The following is a 25,884-nucleotide window of genomic DNA, read 5'->3' on the forward strand; positions in this document are numbered from 1 at the left end:
GCTTGATTTTCAGTAGAAGGTATACAGGAGGCAGTAGATTGATGTTTTTTTCTCACATCAATAAATCTTTTTTTATCCTTCTCCCTTCCTCTCTAAAAATAAAAATAAAAAAAATAAAAATAAAAATAAATTAACATGTTAAAAAAACACATTCAGTTTAATGTTTCATTCCATTGAGGAATCCTTAACCAGAGGATGGTCATGTAACCTCTGAATTCTTTGATTAATAAGGATTTCTTTACAGGGCAGCCCATTCCATCAACAAGGTGGATTATATGAGGACCAGAGAAATTCATGGTCTTGTTATAGATGTACAACGAGTTAATGAGAAGCTGGAAATAGTCCTGAATTTCCTGACCTATGACTTCTCATTTAGATCATGGATTTTGAAATTTTATTTTGGAAGCTCAATGCAACCTCAACCTGTATTCTGCAGCCAGTAGAGGACTGAAAACCCATCCATGTGCATTTATCTTTCTATCTTTAGTGAAGTGATTGTTGACGATGGTGGAGTGAGTTTTCTTTCACAGGATGGTGGTAGTGAGAGGTGCAGGAAATGTACCTTTCTTGGAATGCCTTCTTTTAACAGAGGGACTTGTACTAAAGTTAAGAATGATAAAGATATATGTCCGATTATTGACTATTTTTATATTAGTGAACATTTTCTTAGACATTACTAAAGTGGAGCATACTGTGTTATAATAATAGATTTTAAATAATTTATTTCATATTTATCTGGAGATATATTTTACTTAATATTTAATAATTATTAAATAAAAACATATAATAAGTAGTAAATTAATATTTTAATGCCAGAGAATTGTCAGTCTTGACTTCCCCCCTAAAGAGTGCTGTCTTATTTTGTATCTCCCATCTTTTGTGCTTCCTAAGTAAGTACCCATTTAATACTGATACTGTTGTGACCCTGTTGAGTATTTGTGGACCTGAGAGCTCACACTGATGTGGAAAAGAAGGGTAGGGAGGTGAGAGCATCATCTGTCTGCAGGAGTCTATGTAAAATACTTAACACATGTTATTTAGTTACACTAAGCACTCAAATTCAGAAGTGATTAGGAGGAAGGAATATAGCCTTGGTTGGTGTAGCTCAATTGGTTGGGCATCGTCCTATGCACCAAGAGGTTGCTGGTTCGATTGCCAGTCAAGGGCACATGCCCTGTTGCAGGATCCATTCCTAGTAGGGATTATATAGGAGGCAGCCAGCCAGTGTTGCGCTCTCACATCATTGGTTCTCTCTCTACCTCCCACTTACTCTCTCTCTGAAACTCAGTAAACTATTTTAAAAAATATATGTCATATTTTTTAAAAAAGAAGAAAGAATCCAGGGCAAAAGAAAGGTTATTTGATGTGATCTTTATTAATTGTGACCGGTGTTTTGGGGTCTTTTCTTCCCTTCCTGGCCCATCGTACTCTAGGGTGTCAACATGTGGGCTTTGGTAGCAGCCATTGTTCTCCTCTCCAGCAGTGTGAATGACATCCAGCAGTTACTCTTCTGCCTCAGAAGACCAAGCTCCACCGTGACAATGCCAGACATCACTGAGACCTTATACTGCATTGCTGTGCTTCTCTATGCCATGAGGGAGAAGGGAATTAACATCAGCAATCGGTAAAGTGGCAGGAGGGAGAATGGAAACTCTGATAGAGTGAAAGGTCCTAGACATACAATAGTCCCAGCTCTGCCAATGGAACACTAGGCAAGCCATAAAACTCACACTGTTCAGTTTTGTTTTCTAGTGGTGGGAGACAGATACTGCATAACATTTTACTGAGTGATTAGTAGTGCAAAGAAAAAAAATCCGAGTGTTAGGCAAAGGAAACGAGGAGTACTACTTTAGATTGGGTGAGAAAAAGCTTCCCTGAGGAAGTAACATCTGAATTGAAACCTGAATGTCAGGAAGAGCTGGCCATTTTTGTCGGGAGAGCATTTTAGCAGAAGGAATATATAACTTAAAGGCGCAAAGATGGGAATGAATTTAGTATATACAAAGAATAGAGAAGTTTAGTGACATGTGGTGAATAAGAGGGAAAGTGGTATATGATTATGAAAAGTCTGCAGTGACCAGATGAGAAGATGTTGTGTAAACCATCTAAGGAATTAGAGTGAAATTTAAGATATGAAGCCCAGCTCTAGAAGGCCCTGGCCTGGAGACAGGCAGTGTGACAGTGCAGAAGATCCAGGAGAACCTACAGAGGATACTCGGATTTCCTTTCTGGAATTAGTGAGCCTTAGGAGTAACATGGTGGTGGCCCTAGGTGAACTGTGGCCCAGTCAGTCATGATAAAGTCTCCATTTAGTCTCCAGAAATGTCGGAGTATTTACTGTGTTTCTGAAATATATTTCAATTCATTCATTAAATATCGCTTATGTTGTTCCCACTCCATGGCATTGAGATGTGGAGGAAGGAGCTTCATACATAATTCAGATAAGACAAATACACAAATGATGAATAATGATCACAAGTGAAAATATGAACCTACAAATTATCTGCATGTTTACATGGACATATATGCGGAATGGGAAACATGTATATTGTGTTTATATCTTTTTTCCCCTGCTTTACCTGGGAGGTAATCTTTTATTTTTCCACTTATAGCAAGGATTACTATCAAATTCCACTTATTGGGCTAGAGAACTTTATTAGCGAAAAACTTGCCATTCACATACACTTGTGATTCATTGGCCACTGGTGGTCTCAACTCCAAGCTCTAACAGTATACAGTCCTGGGAGATAATGTTTTTTATTTTTAGTTTTTATTTATTTCAGAGAGGAAAAGAGAGTGGGAGAGAGAGAGATAGAAACATCAATGATGAGAGAGAACGATTGATTGTCTGCCTCCTGCACCCCCCACTACGATTGAGCCTGCAACTTGGGCATATGCTTTTGACCGAAATGGAACCCAGAACCCTTCTGTCCCCAGACTGACACTATCCACTGAGCCAAACCAGCTAGGGCCTGAGAGATAATCTTTAATGTGATCAGAGTCTGAAATGTTATTTAGTCTAAATGTTATTTAGTCTCTCTAAAACTCAATAAACTATTTTTAAAAATATATACCATACTTTAAAAAAAAAGAGAAGGAGGAGGAGGAATCCAGGGCAAAAGAAATCTTAATGTGACCAGAGACTGAAATGTTATATTGTAAAAGTATTTGTTTCATCAAAAAGATTGATGTGTGGAGGCTACCTGTTCTCACTCCAGGAACAGGGAGCAATGCACTAAACGGTGGGCAATTGGTGATAGAAGGAGGTGAGTTTGGGCTCATGTGAACATAGAGAGGTTTGGAGTGACTTGTGATGGGATATGTCCAGTGCCTCTTTTGAGTGCACTGTGTGGTCTATGGTCCTTATTTGTGACTTGGAGGATGTTTTGTTTTCTAGTTCTTAGTAATCATATCTTGTTACCCATGTAGCACCCTTCCTTTGGGGCCTTAAAAGATAGAAAACTCTTCATGCTTCTAAACCAGTATCACCTCACAGGGAGAAACAGGGGCTCACAAAGATAAGATGACGTTACGTTAATGTTGAACAAGAATCTCTTTAGGAGCAGAATTTACATTTATTTTCAACTGATTCATACCGTTTTTGTGATTATTTGTCTATATGGTCGCAGCTAATGAATGCCTCGTTCCCCAAAGAACATGCCCTGATCTCTCCTTTTGCCATTGCACACTGGAGCCAGGGTCTTTCCCAGAACTGCGCTCTCCAGGAGGGCTTTGGCCAGCTCTAGATATATTTAAATTTTTTTCTTTCCTTTTTATCATAAAATGGTGGTAGGTTTTTAATTTTTGTATTTTTTTTTTTTTTAAGCAATGGTAAAGAATCTAAATTCAACCTAGGAAAAATAAGATACAGATATGGCTTAATTTGATACTCTCTAAATCTGCTTTTTCCCTGTTAGGATTCACTACAACATCTTTTATTGCCTATATCTTCAGGAGAATTCCTGTACTCAGGCCACAGAAGTTAAAGAGGAAACATCGGTTTGGACAGGGTATGTATATAGATAAGTAAGAAGAAGAGAGAGAGAGAAAGAGAGAGAGAGAGGGAGAGAGGTCTTCCATTCTTGAAGATTAAACTTAAAATTCACCCATTTTAATTTTACAATTCAATGATTTTTAGTAATTTTACTGAGTGTGCCATCAATATCTAGTCTAATTTAGAACATTTTTATCACCTCAAAAGGGAGATCTTTCCTTTGATTAAATTTGCTCATCTGATTTGCCTGTTTGGTTTTTGATAGTATGTCACCTGGTCTTTTCAATTCCATTGTGTTTTTCTAATTTATCTTCTCTAATGATTATAGCAGGAAAACCATCCAACTTACACATGAACAACGGCTGATTCTGAACCATAAGATGGAACCTCTCCAGGTGGTAAAAATTATGGCATTTGCAGGTAAGGGAGCTTGCCAGTACTGGAATAGAGAGTCAAGTTCATAACTTATCACTACATCTCTCTTCCCTATTATCTGCCAGAGTATCTTTACCTGGATTTGTTATTGAACTACTTCAATGAAATAATCTAAAAAGCAGTTGCCAATAAATATTGGTTTTTCTTACCACACCGGGGAGCATCCACATTCCTGGTGAGACATAGTTCATAGGAATTAGTTTGCAGAGTAGTTACCAAAGGGATTGATCCAACCTGTTATTTATCATCATATATGCTCAATCACTGATTGCTTATGGACTGGCATGTTACATTAATCTTTCAGAGTTTCAGTAACTCCTGATTTCTGTTGGGTGAAGTCTAGAAGGACATTCCACCATTTGGTTCTAACCTACATTCTCAAATATATTGTTGACTCTTCTCATGACTCAGTCAATGCATTGTTCATACAGTTTCTTAAAGTACTTGGTTATTGTTTTGTCTGAACCTTTGCTCATGCTATTTTCCTACCTAGAATTTCTTTCCACTTTTTTTCTGCCTACATATCTTACTAAAAACAACAGTAGCCATTTCTTAAATGCCTGTCATGTGCCTGGCACTGTGATAATCCTAACAGCATTCTGTAAGGTTGGCTAGTTATCTCTGTTTTATAGATGAGGATTTGAAGCTCAGAGAAAAAATTACTAAGCCCCAAGTTAAATAAACAAATAAGTGATAGAAGTAGAATTAAAAACTGTATCTCTTTCCAAAAACCTGCCTTTTTCCTCTTCTTCTCCTTCCCTTTTTACTCTGCCTCCCTTTGTTCTTTGCTATGTTGACTCCCATCATTTCTGGTTCTTCATTATGGAGGCTTCTTTAGTCTTTTGATTCCTATATGACCTCTGAACTCTTCTTACCTATAACTAATAATCCTCATTAATTGTTTGGCACCTGATTATATAGTAGGAATAGCAAAATGTACACTTTATAAATACTACACTGTGTCATTCATCTTCAAAACAGCCCTGTAAGGTTGGAAATGGAATACTATTTTTCTTTTCTTTTTTGACAGGTGAAATTTATTTTGTTTCCAAATCCATATTCTTTCTCACTTTACTGTGTTATCATTATACTTATGTTTTGTTCTAGTTGTTTCAACTGTATTCGTATTTTATGTCCAACTAGATTATATTGTAGAAACCTTGCTTTATGTTTTTTAATATACGCCTAGTACTTAGCATACAACTGAACATGTAGTAGGTACTCTACTCAAATACTTTTTAAATGAATGACAGTTGACTAACTGAATGATTGAATGATTGGTGGAGAGGTAGGGAAGAGAAGAGAGTTCAGAATGAATCTCATTTATATGCTCTTGCCATGCATTAGTAAGTCCTAGGCCAGCCATAGCTACCATTTATTGCATTCTGCTGTTACTTGGATTATCTTTTTCCTGCTTGACTCTACTGTTACTCATTCATGGCTGAGAAGCACACTCAGTTTCATTGAGTCCAAGTGTCTTGCCCTTCGCTACTTAGCTAACAGAGCCATGATTCCAACAAAGATTAATATGGTTTAGAATCTGCTGTTCTTTTCATTATACCGTTGTTCATTTTTATCAGTATTGGAAAACTTGTTACTGCCTAGTCTTAAGCAAGAGGCGAGATAAATGTGGATAAAACTTGACCAAGGCATTTTTTGGAACAGTTTTTCCTGCTCAGAAGGTCATTTCCTTTCCTTTTGGCTTCCCCAGGTACTGGGAAGACATCTACCCTGGTCAAGTATGCTGAAAAGTGGTCTGGGAGCAAGTTTCTTTATGTGACATTTAACAAGAGCATCGCAAAGCAGGCCGAGCGAGTCTTCCCCAGCAATGTCACCTGCAGAACCTTTCACTCCATGGCGTACAGACACGTTGGGCAGAAGTGAGTATTGTGTTGCCACCATTATTATTATGTCTAATTACTGTTTTCATGTTGCAATTATCATGATCACATATGGACTTACACCAAAATGGCACTAAGAAAATTGAATGCTTTTATCTCCATTTATAGACAGGAAATAGAAAGATAGATGTAATAATTTATACTTTTACCTTATAAAAATACATTGTTTACAAGTAATGTTTAAGGTGGGGCAATCTCTCTCATTTCTCTGGAACTGAAGCACAGAAAATCAGGATGACTTGTCAGAATATTAGCAATATGATTGGTCAGTTTTAGGGTGTCCTTGGAACTGGGCAAGAGAGAGAAAGCTAAGCTGAATTGCAGTTGACCCAGGTCTCTTGAAGCCTCTGAATCGGCATTCCCTTGGATATGAAGCCTTCAAGGAGCTTTGAGTGTCCTTACTTAGGGCCTCTTGGATTTTGGTCTGCATCTTGAATTAGTATAGTATCTGCCATGAGCTACTGCATCTTCAGGGTTAACATGTATGAATTCCTGGAAGCCTAATGAAGTCATTCCAAATCATACATGGATCTGGCTTAACTTCTCTGGCTTTTTCCCCCTCATGTATATGTGATACTGAGAGTGACTTTGTGGTGTCATTTCAGAGAAGGGGATTGGGAGTGGGGGACACATTTTGTTGGCATTGCCAAATATTGTTCATTTGGGATATGTATTACAGGTACCAATAATATAAAGCCAAATACTGTTCATTTGGGGTATGTTTTACAGGTACCAGTCAAAGAAGAAATTGAATCTCTTCAAGTTAACACCCTTCATGGTCAATTTTGTCCTTGCTGAAGGGAAAGCTGGATTCATAAGGGCCAAGCTAGTGTGTAAGACTTTAGAAAACTTCTTTGCCTCGGCTGATGATGAACTGAATGTCGATCACGTACCTATTTGGTGTAAGGACACCCACGGACAGAGAGTCATGGTTGAACAGAGTGAAAAACTGGTGAGTATTGAAATATCTTTAGAATTAGGGATCTGGTAGTAAATGAGAAGAGTTGACATGATACAGTGTTATATTTGTCTTTCATTTTTTCATAATTGCTGGCAGGAAGTAATGGTGGAGGGTGAGACTGTAGGCTAATTGTGATAGCTGGGAGTTGTAAAGTGTTTTGTTTGTGAAGAATACTCATGGACGTCTCACTTAGTTCTTGCATTGGTTTTCCCATTTAGAAAATGAGGCATCAACCCAGGGTTTGTAGGAGTTTGTCTGGGCTGCTGGATGAATCTAAAGATTGGGAATCTCTTTTCTAATTTTTAACAAGTTTTTTTCAGTCATTTGCTATTCTTTTTATGAATTAATTGTTAGTCATAAATCTAGAGACATGATCTAGCCTTTTCTAGTCCACCAGATTTTGTGTTGTCTGAGCAATGTTCTGTCACTGGGCTGTCGTGGAGCCAGAAGGAGGTTAGGGAAGTGACTGCCACTCACCGAACTGGGATGGTGTCTTTATTCTGCTCTCTGCTCTCTATGTGGAAATGAAAGTGTGATTTCAGGGTGCTGTCTTTTCCAAGGTCTTAAACTAGGAGTTACCAATTACTTGTTTTCTAGAACTGTGTTCTTGAAGCAAGCCGCATTTGGGACAACATGCAGAAGCTGGGGGAATGCAGAGAAGAGGCTTACCAAATGACTCATGATGGTATGCAAATTTCCAAATCTTGCTGTTCAATGTAACTGCTTTAGTTATGAGTTCTGACTGTTGTACTCCCTTCTTTTAGGCTACTTGAAACTCTGGCAGTTGAGCAAGCCTTTGCTTGACTCTTTTGACGCCATCTTTGTGGATGAGGCCCAGGACTGTACCCCAGGTAATAAATTATTTTGGACATCAGCAGTCTCAAACACTTAGAAACAATATCATGATTATATAAGAGGACATATATGTGAAATAAATTGATTATTCTCATTTGTCCTAAGGAAGAGGAACAAATGATATTTAGTCATTCAGAAAGCCTTTATTATTTGATTTTGGATTTCAGCAGTTGTCCTTTCCCCCACCCAAGGCAGATTAATTTTCCTCTAAATGTTTTGCTTCAGGTTATGCTTTAAATGTTGATGAAGCATAGGTCATCAGATGATAGGGACCAGATTCATGCTGAGTGAGAAAAGACGGTCAATTTAGAGTGAACAATTTGTATTGTATATTTTTCAAGTGGCTAATCCTATATAATAAAAGCCTAATGTGCAAATTGTTTCCTTGAGCGGTCATTCAATTGGGAGTTTGATCGCTTGCTATAACGTGCACTGACCACCAGGGGTGGGTGCGGGACATGGCAGGTGTTGGTGACACAGTGCTGGCAGTGGGTGGCAGTGGAGGCGCTGCCGGCCCTGATGGGCCCCGATGAGAGCGGGACTGTGGCAGGATGGTAGAGCAGGTGAGTGGGCAGCGCCAGGCCAACGCAGGTGCATACAGGGGCCAGATGGCCCCGCAGATGATGGCGGCAGGAGGCAGGGCTGCCACTTGGCTCCCAGGTGCTGAGGGAGCCAGGTGGGGGGGCCAGCCTTGATCAATCACCTTGCAGGGGGATAGTGGAGCAGGTGAGGGGGTGGTGCCAGGCCAAGGTGGGGTTCCAGGAGGGGCTGCAAGGCTGGGGCGTGAGCCGGGGCCTGATCTCTCCAGGCCACCCCAAGGAACCCCACCCACACATGAATTTGTGCACCGGGCCTCTAGTAGAAAATAGGCAGTGGGACTTTGTAGGTTATTTTGGGACCTTAGGTTATAACATTAGTGAGAAAATATAATTTACCTCATTTTATATTTGCCTATGTGATTTTCATATACAAAAATGTGTTCAGGACTGAAAATAATCTACATTTTTAGGATTAGAAACCCTTTTGTCTGTTATAAAATCATTTCTTTGGAATGAATGTGCCTGTACTGCAGGACAAGACAACTGGCTCAGTTTCATGAAAGCATTTTCATCCCTTTTTGTCTCAAGTGTGGTTTCTTTTTGCAATGAAGGCTGGCTTTATGTTCCCTCTTATTGTTTGCAGCTATCATGAATATAGTTCTGTCTCAGCCATGTGGGAAGATCTTTGTAGGGGACCCACACCAGCAGATCTATACCTTCCGTGGTGCAGTCAATGCTCTGTTTACAGTCCCTCACACCCATGTCTTCTATCTCACACAGGTAAGAGCTCTCTTTGCTCCCGAGTCCCCAGAAGCACATAAACAAGCATTGTGGTTCCCTATCCTTGTTTTTCAGTGGTTACTGTGTGCTAGGACCTGTGCCAGGTTTTGTGTTAGCCACTCCTTGCTTCTAAGCAGTGGTTCACTGTGGTTCTCAGGGGATCTGCAAAGTCCAGTGGTTTTTATAATAGTAACTAGAGGCCCAATGCACGAAGGTTTGTGCAAGAATGGGCCTTCTTTCCCCCGGCTGCTGGCCCTGCCTTCACTCCAGCAGAGCTGCCTTTCCACCTTCCCAAGCTGCCCAGAGGCCCGGGCGGCTGGCGCAATGCAGAACACCTGCATCATCACTATCGCAAATTAACCCACCATCTTTGTTGGGTTAATTTGCATACTCACTCCTAATTGGCTGGTGGGTGTCGCAAAGACATGGCAGATTTGCATCTTTCTCTTTTATTAGTGTAGATTTGCTTTTTTCACTATGTTGACATTTGAACTGATGATGCAAAGCAGTGGTTGGTGAAACTGCTAGTGCCTTCCCATGGACAAAGGCGTCAGCACCAAACAGTACTAGAAGTCATTGTATTCTTTACTTCAATGCACTTAAAGAGTTTAAAAACAAAAAACAACAACCCTCCTATCCTCCCAAAACAAAACAATTCTCTTAAAAATGTACTTGATATAGAAAAAATGATTAATTTTATTAACTGCTGTCCCTTGAGGACATACATCTCTTTAATGTTCTGGATGATGAAGAGGGAGGTATGAATAAAGTACTTCTGCCCACCGAAGTATGATGGTTGTCTAATGAAGAGCACTTTTGTGATTGAGTTGCGAAGTACACTGGCAGCTCTTTTCTTATAGTACCATTTGTCATTGAAAGAACAGCTCACTGACCAACTCTGGTTATTCAGATTTGGGTTTTTAGCATTTTCTCTAAAATGAATGAAATGAGCTATGACTCATTGCCAAAGATAAAATCTTTGTTTTCAAGTGAAATCTAAATTTTGATATCTGCCACTGTGAGCATGACAACCCATGGTGTCCTTGATTGTCTAAAAAGGTTACTAAACTTCCCTCCCTTTTCAATATGCATGTGTGTAAGGCTGAATTTTCTTCGTCTTTCAACCAAAACAACATGTCACTGCAGATAGAATGCAGACACAACTGAGAATTCAGCTGTCTTCTATTCAGCTTGGCATTAAAGAGATTTGCAAAAATGTAAAACAGAGACACTTTCTTCCTGCTAAATTTTTTTTGTTTTAGAAAATATATTTAAAAAATATGTTCTTTATATTATTATGCAATTGGGTTTATTATTATTATTTTTGAATGAATCAAAGTTTCTAATGTGGTATCATAATTAAATACAACTCATAAATAAAAGCTCCTTCAGAGCCTCAGCAATTGTTAAAAGGGTAAAGAGTACTGAGACCAAGAGGTGCAAGAATAACTGTTTTTAAGAAACACTTCCAGTTAGGATATGAGATGTGCCAGGTAGTAATCTGAACACTTTTTTCTGTTGTAGAAAGTCCTGCAATCTTTTCTGTGACTTTATTCTTTTGAGTTCCTGTTGTATTCTAGGTGATTTATGTAATGTATTTAGGATGATATAGGGTGATTTAGGTAACTCAGAGAAACTTTTTTTTAATAGACATTTTCAGATTTACAGAAGAATTGAGACAGTAGTAGAAAAATTTCTCATATGCCATGCATTCAGTTTACCATATCCTATATAATAAAAGCATGATATGCTAAGTGTCTGACCGATCGCTATGATGTGCACTGACACCAGGGGGCAGATGCTCCGACTGGTAGGTTAGCTTGCTGCTGGGGTCCAGCCAATGGGGACTGGGTGAGAGGGCTGGACACACTTGGAGCCCTCCTGCAGTTCCTCCCTGGCCAACCCCAATCGTCCCGATTAGGATTAGGTGAGATGGCCCCTATTGGCCTGGATTGCTGGCCAGGGCAAGGAACCCCACCCACGCATGAATTTGTGCACCAGGCCTCTAATTATTAACAGTTCATTACTTGTGGTGCATTTGCCATGATTAATGAACTAGTATTGGTGCATTATTATAAAGCCTTAGTTTATTTAGATTTCTTTAGTTTTTGCCTAACGTCCTTTTCTGTTCAATGAAGGTTACCATATCTTCATAATATGCAGTTGTCATGTCTTCTTAACCTGTTGACTGTGACAGTTTCTCAGACTTTTCTTGTTTTGGATAACTTGGACAGTTTTGAAGAGTACTGGTCAGGTGTTTTGTAAGATGCCTGTATTGGAATTTATCTACTGTTTTTCTCATGATCAGACTGATGTTATGGGTGTTGAGGAGGAAGATCTCAGAACAAAACTATTACTTTCATGACAATATTGAGGGACTATGACTTAACAATTGTTGATGTTAACCTTAATATTCTGGCTGGAGTAGTGTTTGTCAGGTTTCTCTCCCTGCCCCCTGCCCTTTCCATACTATATACTTTGGAAGAAATTCACTATACTTAACCCTTATTTAAGAATATGTGTTGGAGTATCTATAAATTATTTGTTGTTATTCTGCAAGAGAGATTTATGTCTTCTCTTCCATTGATTAATTTATATCAGTATGGATTGATTATTTCATAATTTGGGTTATGATTCACTCAGGAAAGTTCTATAGAAACGAAGTCTCACTTTCCTTTGACTATATTATTGATATTCACCAAAGCACATAATAATTTATTACTTTAAGTTAGAAATGCACAAAAAAGGCTGTGAATATCATGAGTTTGGGGAAGAATGGCATCTTTCCAGCTGTAGTGGTCAAGAAATTAGGTGTCAAGAAGACTTTGAAGGGCAGGTAATTGTTTTTGCCATGCACTAGTGCAGGGAGAGTTCAGGGAATGCTCAGGTAATAATGATTATACTTGTGGCTGATTATGTAGGGCAATGGTTTAAATTAATGTTGAGAAAATTTCTAAGGCAAGGAGAGAAACTCCCCCCACCCCCCTTAGTCTTTTGTATAATTTATACTTGTTAGATTTGATTTTGAAAGAAGGGTAGAGGTTGTTTAAGAGAAAAATTTGCCACTGGCTTTGGGAATAAGAGGAAACAGGCTGTGATGAACCTGTTTAGAATGTGTGCATCACCTGTTCTTCCCGCATTATTCTTCCTTTCTAAAAAATTGCTCAAAATATGTTTTTCTTAGTTTCAGAGAGAGGAAGGGAGAGGGAGAGAGAGATAGATACATCAATGATACATCAATGGTCAGCTGTTTCCTGCACACACCCCCTACTGAGGATTGAGCCCACAACCCTGGACATGTGCCCTAACTTGGAATCGAATCAAACTGTGACCTCCTGGTTCATGGGTTGATGCTCAACTTATGAGCAATACTGACCAGGCTGCTCTTCCTTTTTTTTTTCTTTTTCTTTTTCTTTGCAAGAGCGTGGCTTGAGGACAGTGTGTGGGGAAGATTGATCTGGCAGAGGTATAGAGAGGCAAGGGCAGTAGGAGGAAACTGGAGGGAAAGTGACCAAGTAGGTAAGGCATGAAGTTTGAGTTTCGGTGCTGACCTGGCAGCAGTGATAAGCAATATATTATAGAAAATATGGTGGATGAATTGTCAAGATTTGGATTTGGGGACAAGAGGGGGAAAAAAGGCAACTAAAGTTTCAAGATAGAAAATGCTATTCTGAACATTTAGAAATAAAGTCAGTGGTTCTTTGTCAAGTTCCTGTTCGGTTTGTTAACTAACAAGTGGGTTAACAATATGGAATTTCCAAATATGCTCTCCAGGTAAGGAGAGCCAGAATGATCACTTTGGCAAATCAAAGACTTGGTAATAATAGAAATGTGCTAACATACTTCAGGGAGAGGTTGCTAACTCTTTTTGTTTTGCTCTTTTCCAACAGAGTTTTAGATTTGGTGTGGAAATAGCTTATGTGGGAGCTACTATCTTAGATGTCTGCAAGAGAGTAAGGAAAAAGACTTTGGTTGGAGGAAACCATCAGAGTAAGGTTTTCAGTTCTTCTTCCTTTATTTGCTACAAAAGTTAGTTACCTCTTTATTTGGATTTGCTGTAGAGCTTGTGCTGTCTCCCAAAAGGTGGCATTAGAGGTGATACAAAGGGGCAGGTGGCCCTGTTGTCCCGGACCAATGCCACTGTGTTTGATGAGGCTGTACGGGTGACTGAAGGAGAAGCACCTGCAAGGATACATTTGATTGGGGTAAGAGTAAATTTCTATTGACTGCTTCATGCACAGAAACATTGCAGACAAACACAGCCAATGGAAATATTCAATTTAGTTAAGATTATTATGTAAGCAAGCATTTGAATTTGGATTTTTGACATTTTTCACCATCTGCACTAAAGTCTTTCAACTTGACTATTCTGATTATGCTAGCCAAGCATTCCTATACAGTCAGATAAAAAACAACAACAACAAAAAACAACCACAATAAAAAAACAAGGATCTCCTACTATTTATTTATTTATTTTTTAAATATATTTTATTGATTTTGTACAGAGAGGAAGAGAGAGAGATAGAGAGCTAGAAACATCAATGAGAGAGAGTCATCAATTAGCTGCCTCTTGCACACTCCCTACTGGGGATATGCCCGCAACCAAGGTACATGCCCTTGACCGGAATCGAACCCGGGACCCTTCAGTCCCCAAGCCGATGCTCTATCCATTGAGCCAAACCGGTCTCGGCTGGATCTCCTACTATTTAAAAAAACAAATGCCCTTTTTACCTTTGGCTGTGCAAATTAGGCTGCTGGCTACCTGTGAATGTTCCGTGTGTGTTGTTCATTAGTTAGTGTAAGAGTGCGTAAGGTGACAGTACAGCTGGGACAGGCTAGTGGGCTCCAGTGGATAAGAAGTGAATACCTAGTTCTATCTCTGGTTCTGTCACTAACTTTGTGTGCCTTGTGGCAAGTCACAACTTCTGTGTACCTCATTCTCTCCTTCTCTAAGATAAAAATAATGCCTTTTCTTTACCTGTTTCATGGGGAAGTTAGGGTTCATTGACATTTATATGGCATTTTTAACTCTTGAAGCAAAGTTATATGACTAAAAGACATTTGCTCATTCACTTATGAAAAAATATTTTCCAGGGCCTACTATGTGGAGCCACTCAGTAAATATATTGAGTGAGTCATAATCACCAAGATGTTCTCACTTCTCTTTTTTATTTATAAAGATTTTATAACTAAGTTATAGGAAAAATTCAGCCTTAATCTCAGTATTTCATATAATTCTCATTTTTGTTAATTATTTGTTTTTGTCCTTCTAGATGTGTATTTTTACATTATTGTCATTATAGTATACAGTAAAAAGTATGCTGTTTTAACTCAACACATAAACATTTCTTTCATGTTGCTACTATAATGTCATTAACAACATTTCATTTAGTGGATATAGCATAATTTAGCTATTTTTGTTATTGTAAGAAAATACCAGTAGTACTTGGGGAGTACCATCCATGCTGGGCATGATATAAAGTAAGTTGCTCTCTTCCTCTCTCTGTATCTGCTCATCACCTGTAGCATGTATCATTATACCTGATCACATCTGGTTTCCAATTATGATGTATACTGTTTTGGTCTCTGTTCTATGTTAATGTGTATATGTCCCTTCCCAAAATGATGATAAATCCTTGTAGTGTGGAGCCTTTGACACGTGTTTCTTCTGTACTGGGGCCTGATGCTGTGCAAATGCTGGGTCCCCCAGCCAGTGCTCAGTACATGCTTCTAAGTAGAATTGCTCTGAATTGTGACACAGTCAGACCCTCTCCTCCAGGAGCTAATAGCCTTTTAAAACAATAATCTGGACCTATAGATATTCTCTAATTCTTTTCTCAAAAGAAATAATGGTAAGTATTCATAGCCCACACTTTGTATTCAAGTATTCTTCATTGCAATCTTTTATATTCCTGAAAGATAGATGATTTAAATTGTCCTTTTTTTTTTTTTTACAAGAAAAGGTGCAGCTAGTTCTTGCCTTTTTTATTTTTTAATTATTATTATTTTAATACATTTTATTGATTTTTTACAGAGAGGAAGGGAGAGAGAGAGAGTTAGAAACGTCGATGAGAGAGAAACATCGACCAGCTGCTTCCTGCACACCCCCAACCGGGGATGTGCCTGCAACCAATGTACATGCCCTTGACAGGAATTGAACCTGGGACCTTTCAGTCCGCAGACCGACGCTCTACCACTGAGCCAAACCGATTTCGGCAGTTCTTGCCTTTTTTAAAATAGGGATAGTTTGAGGTAGCAGCTAAAACTTAGCACTTAATAATCCTGAATTTTCAGGCTGCATTATAGCCCCAGGCTTTTTCAGTTGATGAAGTTTCCTGCTTACTTTTCTTACACTTTGGGTACAATTTGAGATCTGTTTCCAAGGAATCATCTAATTTCATATTCACATCTCAACAGTTAGTTTACTATTGTTAAGGCAAAAACAAAAACACACACACAAAAAAACACCCAAAAATCCCACCAAAAAACTTTTTCAGGGGATAAAATCATTTGGATTGGACAGAATCGTTGATATTTGGATCCTTCTTCAGCCAGAGGAAGAACGGAAGAAACGTGAGTACCCTCCTGGCCATGTAGGAAGAGTAGATGCAGTGGACGGAAGCACTGCAGTGACGAGGGATGGGAGAAGGATGGGCATATCAGTTTTTAAATTCTGAAGAAGGGTGGAACTAGTGTTGCTCTTTTCCCATTAAGACTGGGATCCCTGAGGCCTCCTGTTTTCAGAGGTAATGATAACTTTTTCCATATCCTTCTCTCAGGAGTCCTAAATTTATTTCTATTGTTGGTCCCTTAGACTGTCTTCCCTCATCATCTTTTCTGTCTGCCTGGGCAACTTTACTCACTGGAAACTTCTGCTTGTGCCCTAAATGATCATTACTAACATTTCGATGGCACTTTTCTTTTCATTACTGTGCTATTTCAAATCCCTGTGAAGTAGGTAAGGATCCCAAGGGTAGGGCTTTTGGCCCTCAGTTTGGAGATGGAGAGGCTAAAGCACAGGTCCTTTCACTGACTTGCCCAGGAGCACACAGTAGGTTAGTGATGTAGTCGGGACTAGAACCTGGATCTCCCAGCCTTAAGACCATTCACTTCTGCTGTTGGTTAGGAATGTTTAGCTGCTGCCACTATATGTCAGTGTAGCCTGAATCACTTTAACCTGTGTCTGTATTCTCCTTAGGAAACCTCTTCATTAAGGATAGGTTTATTAGAAGATGGGTGCACAAAGAAGGCTTCAGTGGCTTCAAGAGGTATGTGACCACAGCCGAGGATAAGGAACTTGAAGCAAAGATTGCTGTCGTTGAAAAGTATAACATCAGGATTCCAGAACTGGTGGAAAGGATAGGAAAATGCCACGTAGAAGATGTGGATTTTGCAGGTAAGGAAAAGACTTAGTTCTTCACTTCCCACCGGGAGGAGAAACAGATGTTCTGTCAGGTCTTCCCATGCTTCTTGCTTGGGTGACTATCATGTGTGACCAAGGGCTGCTTTGTTGTGTTCCTGGCTTTGCCTGAGAGAAAGGAACAGAGCTTCCTTCTTCCTTAGGTTTCCTTTGGCTTCTGTTCTGCCTCTAAGCTGGTAGAATGGGACTTTCTAGTCCTAATTCGGCTGCTGTATAACCTTGGGTAAGCCATTCATCCCTCTTCTGGGTCTCTGTCCCTGTGTGTGTGAAACGTAGGTGGTGGGTGAGTCGCTGTGAGCTTTGGAATGTGGTTCTGAGATGCACTGACCCACTGCAATGAATTTTCTGCTTTTCCCCTCATTTTTTTTATTCTGTTTTGCTCTCTCTCTCTCTCTCTCTTTTAACTGTATTTTCTTCCTTTCTCACAAACATTACACAGGCAGGAAAATAAAGTTAGAGTTTAAAAAAATGTTTTTATTGAATTTAGAGAGAGAAGAAGAACAAGAGAAACATCAATGTGAGAAACATTGATCTGTTGCCTCCATACATCCCAATTGGGGATTTAGCCCACAACTTGGGTATGTGCCCTGACCAGAAAGTGAACCGGACACCTTTAGATGCACAGGACAACACTAAATCAGCTGAGCCAGGCTGGCCTGGCAAAATTAGAGGTTGTTTCCTTCCCCCCCACCCCCCAATATATTTTTATTAATTTCAGAGAGGAAGGGAGAGGGAGAGAGAGAGAAACAATGAGAGAGAATCATTGATTGGCTGCCTCCTGCACACCCCACAGTGGGGATCGAGCCTGAAACACGGGCATGTGCCCTGACCAGGAATTGGATTGTGAGTTCCTGTTTCATAGGTCAACACTTAACCATTGAGCCACGCTGTCTGGGCCAAAGTTAGAGTTTAAGGGTATAGTAGGAAGAGTATATTTCTCCCTGCTCTTCTTGTTTCTTTTCCTATCTAGCCCCCTTCTAATGCTATGCTGTATTTTTATTCCAGAGTATATTTTGGGTACTGTACACAAAGCCAAAGGCTTGGAATTTGACACTGTCCATGTTTTGGATGATTTTGTGAAAGTGCCTTGCGCCAGGCACAACCTTGCACAACTACCCCACTTCAGAGTTGGTAAGACTGGTCACACTGAGGATCCTCTTTAATAGTTGGGATTCTTCCTTGGAATGCCCTGCTTCTTGTTGGATGGTGTGGCCTCTTGGAAGGATTCTTCTAGAAGAAGAAAAAGGCAACTCCTAGTTTTAAAGTTTTTATTCATATACTGCATTTTTTAAGAAAAACTATACTTCTAGAGCCCACCTTTCTTGGGGCTGCTTCTAGGGAAGTTATGTTTATAGCCTGCATCAACTGTTCAGCTTTGGGCTTTCTCCATTAGACTCAAAGAAGCTTTAAAATGTACAGCTTACCTGGTGTTTTTCCTTTAATTAAATCTCCTTTTTATTGAAGAGGCCAGAAAATAATAATAGGTGAAATAGTAAGCATTCTATTATTTGCTGCTTGTGTATAAACTAGAGGCCCAGTGCACGAATTTGTGCATGGGTGGGGTCTGGCCAGTCAGACCTGTTGGGAGGAGGAGACAGTGGGAGGTTGGCTGGCTGGCCTACCCTGATCAGGCCTGATCAGACCTGGGCTGGCTGGGTGGAGGGGCTAAGGGCAATTGGCTGGTGTGGAGGAGGGGGGAACTATGAGGGGTGGGACCGGCAATGAGAAGGGGCTGTGGGTGGTGGGTCTGCTGGCCCTGCCCCTGAATGGGGCCAGGGGAGGGGCCGTGGGAGGTTGGCCAGCCAGCCCCACCCCCGATTGGTGTGGGGAGATGTAATATGTGGGTGGGCCGATCAGAGTTGGAACTGGCTTGGGGGTGGGGGTGGGGTGGGGTGGGGTGGGAAGCATGGGCCAATCAGGGTGGTGGGGGCTGATCAGGAGTAGGGCTGGCCATGGGGAAGGGCTGTGGGGGGAATTGGCTGGCTGACCCCACCCCCTATTGGGGTTGGAGGGCAATCAGAGGTAGGTCTAGCAGGGGGCAGGGGCTGCAGGGGGTTGGCCACTGGCCCCACCCACTGATCAGGCCAGTTCACTGGCCGTAGTGTGTCATAGTGACCAATCATTCTGGTCTTTGCAGTGTTTAGGTCGCTGGATTTTTATATATATAGATTTATACTCAAGGCTAGTTGTTAAGCTCTAAGCATCAGTGTTATTGTTTTGGTTTTAAATCTTAGAATAAAACCACTTGAAGTTTTCCCACAAATAAACAAAAGCTCTCAGTTAACTGTGGATTCAAAATTTGGGGCACAGCATACATTGGCAGGCAGAAATAGAAACACTAAAAATTTCTAAATATCTAATGAATATAGTCAGAAAATGAAAGAAAGACTTGGTATTGAACATAAAGTGGAGTGGTGAAGAGGAGTGGCCATAGAGAGTTAGTTAACAATTGCGTTATATTGGGGAAGAGAAGTTTATGTAATATACTACCATCTTTTCCCCTCCTGCTGGTCAGTACATGTTTATATATATATATATATATATATATATATATATATATATATATATATATATATATATATTGGGGACAGCTTTTTCTTTCTTTCTTTTTTTTACATATTTTTATTGATTTCAGAAAGGAAGGGAGAGGGAGAGAGAGATAGAAACATCAATGATGAGAAAGAATCATTGATTGGCTGCCTTTTGCACCCCTCACACTGGGGATCAAGCCAACAACCCAGGCATGTGCCCTTGATCGGATTCAAACCCAGGACTCTAGTCCACGGGTCGGCGCTTTATCCACTGAGCCAAACTGGCTAGCTAGGGCAGGGAATAGCTGTTTGAGATGTGATTCACAACCCTACAATCCATCCATTTAAAGTACACAATTTGATGACTTTTAGTATATTCACAGGTCAGCTGCTCTTTATTGCATTTTTACCTTTGTGCTAGGTGTTGTAAATGAGAGAACTGAGAAGTAAGGTAGGCAGTAAACTCTTGTAATATTTTTCTTCTCTGGTTGTCCTTTGACAGCACATTGGCCCGAGTAAGAGATAGAGCGTCAGGAAAAGGAAAGAACTTGGGTTTCAGAGACTTGAGCTAAACTCCTGGACCCTGGATTAGCCATGGTCCATTTGTCCAAATGCCTTACCTTCCATAGGTTTCAGGTTTCCTAGCAGTCCCTCAGGGTCATCGTGAGGAAAACTGGGAGAACGAACTGAAAATATGAACTGGGCCACATCACAGGTGTTGATAACCAGTGAACTGGCCCAGAGGCCACTAGTAGTGGCACTAACTAAAATTCAGTATTTTATGCCACTAGCCTGTTAGGTTTTTGTTTATTTTTGGAGTTGGTGTTTATAGGAAAACTGTGTATATATAGCCAGCAAATCTTTTTTGTTTGTTTGTTTCTTTTTTTAAAATTTCTTTATTGACTAAAATATCACATATTTGTCCTCAAACCCCCATTCCAAACCCCCCCCCCCCCAACTTATGCTCCCACCCCCTTATTGTCCTCCACCACTGGTTAGGCTCATATGTAGCCAGCAAAACTTGAGTGTTTCTTTTTTAGGGTTGGTGGATGAGGATAGTTAACCTTTAAATGAGAATATAAATTCTTGTTAGCAGGCATTTGAGTTGATATATTATTTCCCTTTACTTTCTTTAGAGTCATTCTCTGAGGATGAATGGAATTTACTGTATGTCGCAGTCACTCGTGCCAAGAAGTGTCTCATCATGACCAAATCATTGGAGAACATTTTGACTTTGGCTGGGGTAAGAGGAACTGGTAGCACAAATTAGTTTAACAACATTGGGTTTTATCGGGTTTGAATAGGGATCACCCTTTCCTGGGTTGGAAGAGAAGGGCGTCTCTTTCTTGAGTGCACAGAGGCCTATTGCTAGCACAGGAAGTGTCCTAACCAAAGAAACAAGCATGTAGGTTCTTTTCTAAATTCTTTCCTGATCTAGTTTTAAAAGTTCTTTTAAAAATATCAGCTGTGCTCATGTATTTCTTATTTTCTCCCTTACTCGATTAGTGCTTAACACTCTTAGGAGAAAACATGGCAAGAATGTTTTCTGTGTTTGAACTTTCTCCTCCTCACTCCCTGGTTCTTTTTGAACTCGCAACTGTTGCTGCCACCAATAGACTTCTCCAAAGAGAACATGTCCTTGCCAGGGGAGAATATGCATTCAGGCACCTGGCCTCTTGTCACTGGCTGAGATGCAGAAAAGTATCAACACTCACTCTTTACCCCTGCAAATCAATCTTCTCTCACACTCTCTTATTTCCACCTTTTATGTACTGGAGTGTAAGCCAGTTTGTCTTTTCAACTCTGTTGGAAACTAGAACAGAAATTTGAGCTAACAGTTACTACTTAGTCCATTTTTCTCTGAACCAAAGATACTTAAGCCTGAAAAGTACAACATAAGTAACTCAGAATTGAATATATTTTGAGTGCCTACCATGTGCCAAGCACATTTCTAGGCACTGGAGCTGTAATGGTGGGCAAGGGACCAGGCCTGCAGGGGAGGGCAGTTAGGGGTGACAGGGCTGGCAGAGGAGGGCAGTTAGGGGTGATCAGGCTAGCAGAGGAGGGCAGTTAGGGGTGACCGGGCTGGCAGAGGAGGGCAGTTAGGGGTGACCGAGCTGGCAGAGGAGGGCAGTTATGGGTGACCGGGCTGGCAGAGGAGGGCAGTTGGGGGTGACTGGGCCTGCAGGGAAGGGCAGTTGGGTTCTTGATTTAACAGAACTCCCATTGTAGGTGAAAAAGACAGACAATAAACCAGTAAATAAAAAAGGATTTCTCTTTTATTTTGAGGAGGATATCAGGCTTAAAAGGGAGAAACTATGCAGGTAAATACTCTATATAACCAGCTGGAACAGCAAAATCTTGTCTAAGACCGATTATCTTGCATTTATATCGAACTTTGTTTTTTTAAGTTTCTGTCTTACTTTTCTTCCAAGCTGCTCTGAGTCAGGCCTATTTGGCCATGAGAAAGTTTCTTGCAATTATAAATCAGCTGCATGTTTCCCCAAGCAGCTTGGCTTCGCCTGGGCCTCATTGTGTGTGTGACATCTCACCTTGTGTGGCAGCTCACGTAAAAGAGCTTGGGCTGAAGTCTTTCTCCTTGGTTGCATCCTCAGTAGCACTTGGGTTACCAGTGGAGTTTCTTTTTTAACTTTTTTTTCTTCCTGATTTCAGAGAGGAAGGGAGAGGGAGAGATAGAAATATCAATGATAGAGAATCATTGATTAGCTCTTTCCTGCACATCCCCTACTGGCGGTCTAGCTCGGAACTTAGGCCTGTTCCCTGATCGGGAATAGAACCTTGGCCTCCTGGCTCCTAGGTCAGTGCTCACACGGGCACCAGTGGAGTTTCCAGAGATGACATAGAGCAGAGCTCTGTGAACTTTTGTGTAAAGATCCATACAGTAAATATGCTAGGCTTTGCAGGCCATGGTATCTCTATTGCATCTATTCAACTTTATAGTTGTAGTAAGAGAGCAACCACAAGAATTCATTAATAAATGAATGTGGCTGCATTCCAATAAAGCTTTATTTACAACAGGCACTAGTCTATATTTGGCTCCCTGGTTGTAGTTTGCTGACCCCTGGTTTAGAGATAAGTGTGGCTTTTCTTAATTTTAGGGAGTGAAGTAGAATAATAATTATTAGGTACCAATAATCTCTACTTACGGTATCTTTTTTTAAAGAGGTGTAGGTGATGGCATCGTGTGCCTTTAGATTCCTGAAGGCCAGGGGTTCCAGCGAAGCTTTGCCTCCTGTGATAGTGTTTTTGCAACAGTGCAGTGGTCCATCTGCCAGTATGTTATACAGTTTGATGTAAGCCCTTCACACTTTTTTTGAATGATGGAGTTTCTCCACAGCTAATGGTCTTTGTATCTGTGAAAGTATCAAATACCCAAGATGTCACTAAAGAATGTGGGTGGCTTAGTTGTTTTACCTATTCATTCAGTTGACAAATATTAATTTATTGTATAACACCTGTGTGATGTGCCAAGCATTGCAGTTAGTGCTAGGAAGTTCGGGTAACAAAATCAAGTAAGGTGCATGGTGATCTCATAGAACCTAGAGTCTAGGAGGGAAGCATTAGGCAGTTTTAGATCTAGCAGCAAGATTTTAGGAATTGGAGTGTTTCTAGTGCCTTAGTTATTAGAGTTTCCAAATAGAATGTGGCAGAGGTGTTGCTATAATTCTCTTTCCCATTCTTTTCTTTTTAGGAGTATTTCTTGCAAACAGAGCTGACAAGTAATGTTTTAAAAACAGGAGTGGTTCACTGCTGTGTGGGTCAGTGCAACAACACCATCCCAGCGGACACTGTGCTCACCATGAAGAAGCTCCCCATCACTTATGTATGTGGTCTTGGCCGCAGCTTTGACTTTCTATAGAATTTTGTCTAATCATGTGTTTTATTGCACATGAGCTACGTGCTTTCAGGGCTGTGGGTGAGCGAGATAAAAGAGGAGTTTGTATAATCCTTCTCAGGGGCTTTTCATATATAAGGCATAAGAGATATCAGATCTGCGTGTCAAAATAGTCATACTAACATAATCAATGTGGGTGGCATTGGCTGAGAGGTTGGGTTGTGACTGACACTCCGGGGAGAACTGCTTCCCTGGAGGGTCTGGTTAACTTGTTCTTGGCTCTTCATCTCTTGCCTTAATAAATTTGGGTTTCTGCTGTAAGAGAATTTGATAGAGTGGAGTCCACCCTAGATGATAGTGCAGTTGGAAGTTACCTGAGAGGTTTGCACAAGTCTGAAAATACCAGAACCAGAATACATAGTCCTTTGACAGCATGACAGCAATTCAGCATTTCTTGGTATAATCCTTGTTTTCTGATTGTTCCCATCCTCTGTTCCTTCTCCCTCACTGCAGAGCAACAGAAAGGAAAACCAGGGAGGCCACCTCTGCCACTCCTGTGCAGAACAGCGCATCGGGCCTTTGGCCTTCTTGACTGCCTCGCCCAAGCAGGTGCACTCCATGCATCGCACCGTCGAGAACATAGTGCTGCCCAGACACGAAGCTCTGCTTTTCCTCGTCTTCTGAAAGCCAAGAGGAGCATTCTTCATGGTACAGATTGCCTTCCGTGGACTCCAGTTACTTGAAGAAAGCCAGTGTAGGGTAGGGTTCTCATTCACCCGAGACTGAATTCACTCACAGGGCATTTTTGAGGAAGATGAAGCCAACCAGAGTTGGACCTGCCATTTCTCCATTCCCTACGGGTAATCAGCTTCCCCTACCCCTCCTCCATGCACTCAGGCTGGGGAGATAAGAGATATTCTTTTGATTATTAAAAAAACAAACAAACAAACAAAAAAACACCCCACCACAACCTTTTATGTATTTAAGCTTTTATTACAAGGTTTCAATTAAACAGCCATTGTAGAACTGACATACCACTGTGTGACACCTGCTTTCAGCCCTATTGTTTTAAACTTTCTCCAGCTTTCTCTTTTTTCCACTTTTTCTAACAGCTCAGTCACTGTTCACACAATCAGCAAGTAGAGTGTCAGACTTAATATCTAGGGTATAATTGCTGCGTCAACAATGAGATTTTCATGCTGGGGAGATTCACACTTATATGAGAGATACTGTGTCTTTGTCATCGCAGAGTTCACAGTTTAAACAGGGAAGCAACATCATACAGAAAAAGACAAGCACAAAGTAACAATAGCTAGACTTCCTGTGTTTCTCACAGGTAGAACTAAAGGTGAGAAATATTTGAGAGGGTAAAGGGGGTCAGATGTAAAAAATAAAATAAAAAGAGGCATTACTGAGTAACACCAGAAAATACCTTACTATTATCTAATAATTTGAAACCAAAAGAAAAAAAGAAATGCTTGAGAGGGAAGCAGAATTGGCCAGCCAAGGGGTTACAGGAGGAAGAATAAAAGTAGGTAGAGGTGAAAAGTTGGTACCTGGTTCGCAGCCTGGGGAGTCTGGGTGGTTTTAATAAAGCTATTGTTATAGAAACCAATGGAAAATTTACATTGCTTAGATGTACATGGATCTGCTATTTTTACAGTTTTGCCATACAGCACTTCAGGGATGCAGATGGCAGGTGAGGGAGTTGGCACGGCATTGCCCAAAGAGCTTACCACATCTAGTGTCTGAGCCAACGAGTGGAGTCCAAGAGCCCACCTCATAGCTTCAGTTGTTGCAATCTCCCTTTAACTTCTCCTCCATTAGGCCTCTAGTGGAGCTTAGATGTGGGCCGGTGAGTACAGCAAGGGTGCTGTTGGATTGGGCCAGGGGTGCTTGGAAAGGGTGAATACAAGTCACTGTTTGCATATGGAGGAAAATTCACAGAATTGGACCTAAAGACAAATTTAATGAGAAAAGGACAGGACTCTTTTTTTTTTTTTTTTAAATATATTTTATTGATTTTTTTACAGAGAGGACGGGAGAGGGATAGAGAGCTAGAAACATCGATGAGAGAGAATCACTGATCAGCTGCCTCTTGCACACCCCCTACTGGGGATGTGCTCACAACCAATGTACATGCCCCTGACTGGAATCGAACCTGGGACCTTTCAGTCCACAGGCTGAGGCTCTATCCACTGAGCCAAACCGGTTTCAGCTGGGGACAGGACTCTTTCATCTACTTGAATGGTATTTCAGGCTTAGCCTTATTTGATGCTTATGGATGACTTGGAATAAAAGAACAAGGGAAAGGAAATTATGTGAATTTAGATTGGTTACAGTATTCAGTGTCAATCAGAAGAGCGGTTTGGGCCCTGGCCGGTGTTCTCTTAGGGGTGTTGAACTCAATCAGAGAAGGGGCCAAAATCTAAAATCCAGCCTAAATTGCGGGCCGAATGGTTTACTGAACAGTCATAAACTGTCATTGTGATGGAAACGCAGCGGAGTGCAGTGATGACAGCACGGTGCGGGCCACATTGCAAGGCCTGGCGGGACGGATTTGGCCCGCGGGCCTTGTGTTTGACACATGTGGGTTAGAGCATCAGCCCATG

At 40.7% G+C, this 25,884-nt stretch overlaps 1 protein-coding gene across 6 annotated transcripts in view; it reads left to right on the forward strand.

The window, feature by feature from the left end:
- Positions 1–24,302, forward strand: part of FBH1 (F-box DNA helicase 1) — a 48,054-nt gene extending 23,752 nt beyond the window's left edge. For 4 of the 6 annotated variants that reach the window (XM_036460914.2, XM_036460937.2, XM_036460946.2 and 1 more), the window contains 16 exons: positions 1,434–1,624; positions 3,918–4,010; positions 4,323–4,414; positions 6,141–6,309; positions 7,060–7,282; positions 7,889–7,976; positions 8,056–8,142; positions 9,329–9,465; positions 13,356–13,455; positions 13,549–13,670; positions 15,963–16,038; positions 16,664–16,861; positions 17,891–18,016; positions 20,553–20,659; positions 23,129–23,260; positions 23,786–24,302. In XM_036460914.2, coding sequence (XP_036316807.1) covers positions 1,434–1,624; positions 3,918–4,010; positions 4,323–4,414; positions 6,141–6,309; positions 7,060–7,282; positions 7,889–7,976; positions 8,056–8,142; positions 9,329–9,465; positions 13,356–13,455; positions 13,549–13,670; positions 15,963–16,038; positions 16,664–16,861; positions 17,891–18,016; positions 20,553–20,659; positions 23,129–23,260; positions 23,786–23,956 — 2,112 coding nt within the window. In that variant the 3' untranslated portion in view covers positions 23,957–24,302. The remainder of the gene's footprint in view (positions 1–1,433; positions 1,625–3,917; positions 4,011–4,322; positions 4,415–6,140; positions 6,310–7,059; positions 7,283–7,888; positions 7,977–8,055; positions 8,143–9,328; positions 9,466–13,355; positions 13,456–13,548; positions 13,671–15,962; positions 16,039–16,663; positions 16,862–17,890; positions 18,017–20,552; positions 20,660–23,128; positions 23,261–23,785) is intronic. The other 2 variants (XM_036460922.2, XM_045588475.1) reach the window with 2 other exon arrangements.
- The last annotated feature ends 1,582 nt before the right edge of the window (positions 24,303–25,884 follow it).

The sequence above is a fragment of the Pipistrellus kuhlii genome, unplaced genomic scaffold, assembly GCF_014108245.1.
Source record: "Pipistrellus kuhlii isolate mPipKuh1 unplaced genomic scaffold, mPipKuh1.p scaffold_m20_p_1, whole genome shotgun sequence".
NCBI lineage: Eukaryota > Metazoa > Chordata > Mammalia > Chiroptera > Vespertilionidae > Pipistrellus > Pipistrellus kuhlii.